This window comes from Myotis brandtii, unplaced genomic scaffold (genome assembly GCF_000412655.1).
Source record: "Myotis brandtii unplaced genomic scaffold, ASM41265v1 scaffold884, whole genome shotgun sequence".
NCBI classification, from domain to species: Eukaryota; Metazoa; Chordata; class Mammalia; order Chiroptera; family Vespertilionidae; genus Myotis; species Myotis brandtii.
This window is the reverse complement of record NW_005371618.1, coordinates 208948-215676: the sequence shown is the minus strand read 5'-3', so window position 1 is coordinate 215676 and position 6729 is coordinate 208948. Positions and strand designations below refer to the sequence as shown.

The 6729-nt window shown below is 44.1% G+C and overlaps 1 protein-coding gene across 2 annotated transcripts; it reads left to right on the top strand.

The window, feature by feature from the left end:
* The first annotated feature begins 4804 nt into the window (after nucleotides 1-4804).
* On the top strand, nucleotides 4805-6460 carry LOC102243622 (thymosin beta-4). 2 transcript variants are annotated; one of them, XR_001360375.1, is made up of 2 exons: nucleotides 4805-4849; nucleotides 6292-6460. XR_001360375.1 is itself a non-coding variant. In XM_005884976.2 (2 exons), the coding sequence occupies exons 1-2, from the start codon at nucleotides 5795-5797 to the stop codon at nucleotides 6324-6326; spliced, it is 135 nt and encodes a 44-aa protein (XP_005885038.1). In that variant the 5' UTR covers nucleotides 4946-5794; the 3' UTR covers nucleotides 6327-6460. The 2 variants fall into 2 exon arrangements, 1 of the variants encoding a protein (XP_005885038.1); XM_005884976.2 differs by lacking the exon at nucleotides 4805-4849 and adding an exon at nucleotides 4946-5894.
* The last annotated feature ends 269 nt before the right edge of the window (nucleotides 6461-6729 follow it).

The window sequence follows — 6729 nt, the reverse complement described above, 5'->3', positions numbered from 1 at the left end:
CAGTTGAGCTGGCTCTTAGGCCACTGCTGGTGGGAGTGGACTTCGGGGCACTTGCTTTGGGCTCTGGGACCCAAGGAAGGAGTGCCACTGGCACATTCGCCAGTTCTTGACCTCATGGGGCCCAGAGGGACTGCAGCGTCTCAGTGCTCCAGTGAACCCAAAAGAGGCAGGAAACAGCTTTCTGGGACTTCTCAGTAGTGAAGTCAAAATCAGATGTCTGACATTATAAGTTTTTCCCTGGGGAAACAGTACTGAGTTCTGGACTGTCATATGGGACAGAAGAGGTAACTGGCTCCTTCATAGGTAATTATTTACCTCAGAATAGCTCAGGTTATCTAGAGCAGCAGTTCTCAACTTGTGGGTCATGACCCCTTTGGGGGTTGAATGACCCTTTCACAGAGGTCCCCTAAGACCATTGGAAAACACATATATAATTACATATTGTTTTTGTGATTAATCACTGTGCTATTATGTTCATCAATTTGTAACAATGAAAATACATCCTGCATATCAGATATTTACATTATGATTCATAACAGTAGCTAAGTTAAAGTTGTGAAATAGCAATAAATAATTTTATGGTTGGGGGTCACCACAACATGAGGAACTGTATTAAAGGGTTGTGGCATTAGGAAGGTTGAGAACCGCTGATATAGAGGAAAGGCTTCTAGATGGCATTCACCATCTCTGGGACTTTCCAGGAGGGCAGTCAAAACTCAGACTGGCTAAGGGTCTGAGTCTGGCCTGCATTCCTGGGAAGTTTTCTACTGCCTCTGTTCAGGGACTTGTTCTGTATCTCTGTGCAATTGAAACCAATTTGGTGAATGCAGGGTATTCTGTGGTGTAAATGTGGCACATGCCATTGTAAAAATGTTTTTATGTTTGTTTGTTTCTGTTTTGTTTTTATAAAAAACCATTCTAAACCTCTCCCACGTTTCCATGGTGATTCAAAGTTTTTAGTGGGGAATGTTATCTGTCTTTATTGTTTAAATATGTCTCTTCGTTGTTTGTTTAAATTGTTCAGCTAGTGAAATTTGTTTATGTCTCTTAAAAAATATGAATGTATTGTTAATCTGAGGAATGTTAATTATTTAATCCTGTCTTAAATCCTGTTTTAAGGCATCTTGCAAATCCCGTCTTAATCCTGTCAATCCTGTTTTCATTGAGTCAAGGAAATCCTGTCTTCCCTAAATCAAGGCATCTTATAAATCCTGTCATTCTTAAATCAAGGAAAAAGGGGTTATTGGGGACTATAGGGTAAAACTAGTCCCCCGAGAGTTAAAAAGGATGTGTGAAATAGACTGGCCATCTGTTGGAGTAGGATGGCCAACAGAGGGCATATTGGATGCGCAAATGAGAAGTGTCTGATCTACCCAGCGTCTGCAGCTGAGTGCTAGGCGGAGGCGGCGGACTTCCTTATATGCGCACTCCTATGCTAATGAGGTGACATCACTGCCCGCCGCTTAACTCTTGGTGCAACTTGTAGAGGTCAGACTACACCCTTCATCTTCTCTAAGAAATTGGGTGATATCTCTAAATATTTGGGGGGTAGGGGGATGTTAGAATAAGTAGATAAAAGAAAATATGAGCTGGGAGAGGAAGCCTACTTGGCGTTTGGGGTCCCCACACCGCGTCCACTAATACACGCTAACCGCAATTAGGAGGGGAAAATCAAATGAGCAAGATTCCAGTCTCCAACATGTCCTTCATAAACACTTTCCCCTTTTACTGGTATGTCTTTAATCACAATGGATTTTTGCAGCAGCCTGCAAACCTGCTATTGGGGACTGGAGCAGGATAACCAAGAGCCTGCGTGTACCTAGGGAGACAGTCATTCTTTTCCTGCGAATCTGGCTTTGACTAATGGAGCCATCTCCAAGCGAGGGTGTGGTGGGACCTCGTAGGAGGGCCTCGCCCATTGTGGGGTGCGATTCTTGGGCTTCAGTTTTTCAGTCCCCTTTGTTTCCTCCAGGGTGTTCTCCATGACTTGCGTAGGAGGAAAAATACTCTAGAATGATTTTTTTTTAATTTATAATAAAAAAAAGAAGAAAGGAAAGCCTAGCCCAGTAGCTCAGTTGGTTAGAGCACCAAGTGAGTGCAAAAAAAAAAAAAAAGAGGAAAGCCTAGCCCAGTTGGTTAGAGCAGCATCTTCTCTCCTTTCCCCTCCTCTCTGCTCTCTTCTCTTTTCAGAATCAATACAATTTTTTAAAATTTAAAAAAGTATATCAAGTTCCAGTTCTGTTATTGACTTGCTGCTTGACAGTGAAGAAGTTATTTTACTTTTCTGTTCCTTATTTTTCTAAATACTAATACTGATTGCTAAGAAAACACACTAGATGCCAAATATAGCAATCCAGTTATCTCAAAAACCTGAAGATAAAATTTAAAAAAAATGAAATCTATATTTGAAAGAGAGCTTTTTCCACAAGACATTTTGAGGTGCATCTTAAAGTACTATCCAGATATATGGAAGGTTTAGGAATGGAGCAGCTATTTTCAAAATGGCATATCTGTGAGTACCAGTGACACCCTTGCTACTGAAACTAGTTACAAATGCTGCAAGAAAGGAAAAGGACTCCTTGAGATTATTTTGAAATGCAAAGCAGTATGCACAATATTCCTTCTCTCTTTCTGCACCCTGAGGGAATGTTTTCAGAAATCCCTTGCAATCATGCATGTGGCAAGGCTTGTCTAGCTAGTGTTTAGAGTCAACTGTTACACACACTTTTAAAAGCCACTGCAGGGGCAGCTGGGGCTTCCCCATTTCTTCATTCACAGGACTTCCTTTTTAAGGTGTGTGAGAGAAAAGACAGAAGTGGGGATTTCCCCTTTCTATTCTTTTTTAGTTCTTATGGCTGGACTAATGATAAAAGTGACATAGAACTAGATTAACAGGAGGAAAACCAATTGAATACATGACATGGAAGAATAACAATATGATGCAGATTATAAAATTGTTGTGGCAGAATGTACAGGAAAATGATCAGCCAGCACTCTGAGGGAGGAAAGGTTAACCTTTATTTCAAAGATCTGTTAGACCAGGAGAATTCTGGATCTAAAGCCAGAACTAAACTAGTGGGGAGGCTCTGACCTATATATCTCCTCCTGTGGTAGGCCCCTGAGGATCCCTGCAGCTCCACCTATCAGTCTTGGTGGGGCCCTAGTGTTAGGATCTGCAGCTCTACCCAAGTCAGTCAGAAAGGGGAGGTAAGATTACAGTTTTAACCAGATACTGAACTAGGTTGCAAGCTCCCCCCACCCCCATTTTTTTTTCATTACTCCCTCTTGAAGTTATTCTTAGCCTTGGGGATTACAAAAGACTCAGGAATTGGGGATAAGGTCAACGACATCTCTAGCTACTTCCTGCTGAAGGAGGGCAACAAAAAAGGGGGTTCAGTATCCCGAGTCTTCACCATCTTCCCCAAGAGGGTCATCAGAGTAGCAAGGGCAGAGAAGTTCTCCTCCTGGTACCAGTCTGGAGTTCCAGCTACACTTGTATGAAGAGAGCATAAAACTGTTAGAAAAAAAAAATAATTATTATTATCCAGCTATAAGGAATAAGGAGATTGAGATCAGTTAGCCATATCCATCATCTTCTTGAAGATGATCCACAGGAGGTAGTTCAGGTCAGAGGTCACCTTCCATTCTGGATGCTGATGGTCCAGTCCAGCTGGTGGGCTGCTTTTACCTGGGAATGGTGGATCCAGGTGTTCAGTCCTGCAACTTTGAGAGATGAGGGGGTGGTTAGTACGAATGGATAAGGTCCCTTCCACGTTGGCTTAAGGGATTTCTTTTTCCAATCTTTTGCCCAAACCTGGTCCTCAGACTTGAGGGGGTGCACAGCTGTTCCTAGAGAGATGGGCAGTCAGTAACCCATCTATGGACTTCAAGGATAGTTTTCTCAAGTCCTCGTAACTGTTTTTTAATTTCTAAGTTCCCTATTTCCCCCAAATCTCCTTTTGGCTGAATTAAGGGAAGGGGTCTGCCCTATAGAATTTCAAATAGAGAGAACCCTACCCTGGCTCTCAGGGCACAGTGCACCCGCAGGAGCACAAGTGGTAAGATATCTGTCCAGGGTAAGTTTGTCTCCTGGCATACCTTAGCCATCGCCTTCTTGAGAGTCCAGTTCATGTGTTTTACTTTCCCTGAACTCTGGGGCCTATAGGCTATATGTAAGTTCCACTTAATTCCTAAGGCCTTAGCTACCTGCTGTACTGGCTCAGCTATAAAGGCTGGAAAACTGAAGCCCAAGAATCGCACCCCACAATGGGCGAGGCCCTCCTACGAGGTCCCACCACACCCTCGCTTGGAGATGGCTCCATTAGTCAAAGCCAGATTCGCAGGAAAAGAATGACTGTCTCCCTAGGTACACGCAGGCTCTTGGTTATCCTGCTCCAGTCCCCAATAGCAGGTTTGCAGGCTGCTGCAAAAATCCATTGTGATTAAAGACATACCAGTAAAAGGGGAAAGTGTTTATGAAGGACATGTTGGAGACTGGAATCTTGCTCATTTGATTTTCCCCTCCTAATTGCGGTTAGCGTGTATTAGTGGACGCGGTGTGGGGACCCCAAACGCCAAGTAGGCTTCCTCTCCCAGCTCATATTTTCTTTTATCTACTTATTCTAACATCCCCCTACCCCCCAAATATTTAGAGATATCACCCAATTTCTTAGAGAAGATGAAGGGTGTAGTCTGACCTCTACAAGTTGCACCAAGAGTTAAGCGGCGGGCAGTGATGTCACCTCATTAGCATAGGAGTGCGCATATAAGGAAGTCCGCCGCCTCCGCCTAGCACTCAGCTGCAGACGCTGGGTAGATCAGACACTTCTCATTTGCGCACCTCGCTCAGGTGAGCTCTAGGGCCCCTGCCTCCAGCGCTTGGGTGGTTCCCCTTCCCTTCTATTTCGGCATCCTTAAAGCTGAGCTCCTGGGAAGGGCTGCCTTGGGGAGCTTGGAAATGCCAAATCCTTCCAGATGTTGGGTAACAGGGTCCCGAGCGGGGTGATTAAAAAAAAAATTACCTGATGTTTTGTTATTGCAGCTACCAGGGAGCGGGTTTTTACTTCTTTCTCCCAGACCCTTTGTTCCAACTCAGGCACAAGAGCCTGAGCGGCAACAATTGCAATTCTTCTCCAGCCTCGGATGGCTCCGTGGACTGCATCTGTCCAGATTTAGGACGTCCAGGCAGTATGGAAAGCCCTCCTTGCTGGGAAATGCGTGCGGAGGCTGCCGAATTGCGTGCCCAGGTTACAGATGAGGCTGATTTATGAGTGCTGGCAGCTTTGTGCGGCTCCCGCATTGTTGCGCGCCAGGGAGGAAGCGGGCAGGGCGGTGTTCAGCGCCGCAGCAGCTACCGCTGCCTTAGAGACAAAAGAAAGCGCATTTCCAGGAACAGAGAACACTCAGAGGAAATGCTCAGCCCTGGCTTTATTTGAAGAATTTTCACTCGCCCTTTTTCCCCCTTTAAACTCGCTGTTATGTCCTCCTCTGTGTCAGATTTTGATATTGAAACGCTGTAGTGAAACCCGCAGTACCCCATCGATCTTCCCAGCCTGGGCCCAGCATTTTGAGAGATTGAAACTGTGGGACGGAGATGGGAGGTGGAATGGGACTTCTTTTTTTTTTTTTTTTTTTTGTAGAGAGATCTTTAGTTGTGAATGAAAGCCGAAGGAAGGAAAGGGGAGGTTCCAGTCAGGGGAGGAGAGTACAAAGCAGCACATTTAGAAGAAAGGAGGCTGGGTAGACTCCTCTCACCCCTCCTCCTGGCTTTGTATTTGCAACTTCCTCTGTCACCATGTCCGACAAACCCGATATGGCTGAGATAGAGAGATTTGATAAGTCGAAATTGAAGAAGACAGAAACACAAAAAAACTCCCCACTGCCTTCAAAAGAAAGTAAGCTCAAAGCTCCTTCACCCCCATCCCCAATCCCCATCAAGCCCTCCTTGAGAAAAGGCTGAGCGGGAGTTGCCAGAGAAAAATGATCGAGGGAAGGGTGCTGCAAGATGCCAGTTTATAACTCAGCTTGGAAAGGTTAATTAAAAACTGTTCTGCTGCCAACAAACACAGAACTTTAACTTGATGGAATGTTTAATATACCACAATTATATATTCATATACTTTTATCTGTCAAATGTTCCTGTTTAATAAAAACTTTCATGAAGAAATGGCTATTAATGCTTGTAGAGTTTTTATAATTCGGAAGGATATTTTAAACGAGAGCACTATGGTCTTATACTAGGCTACCGAAACCACATAACCGACTTCCTCCATCTTTTCTTTCCGATCACAGCGATTGAACAGAAGAAGCAAGCAAGGGAATCTTAATGAGGCACGCGCCGCCATATGCACTGTACATTCCACAAGCATTGCCTTCTTATTTTACTCCTTTTAGCTGTTTAACTTTGTAAGATGCAAAGAGGTTGGATCAGTTTAAGTGACTGTGCTGCCCCTTTTTACATCAGAACTATTGACAAGGAAGGCCACACCTGCTCCTCCCTTCTGCCTGGCTGGCTGGGTGGAAGGGAAAGAACTTGCATGTTGGTGAAGGAACAACCTGGGTGGGACAACGGTGAAATCTAGAGTAAAAACAAAGCTGGTCCTAGGTGTCCTGCAGGCTGTAAAATCAATTTAATCAGAGTGTCATTTTTGTTGTTGTTGTTCAAATGATTTTACTTAATGGAATATCAATTTTTAAAATGCAAATAAAATGTTTTAAAACCTGCCTGGT

Coding starts and splice junctions, on each gene's coding strand:
- LOC102243622 (XM_005884976.2), top strand. CDS start 5,795: ATGTCCGACAAACCCGATATGGCTGAGATAGAGAGATTTGATAAGTCG. Junction 5,895..6,291: donor CCCACTGCCTTCAAAAGAAA/GTAAGCTCAAAG, acceptor TTCCGATCACAG/CGATTGAACAGAAGAAGCAA.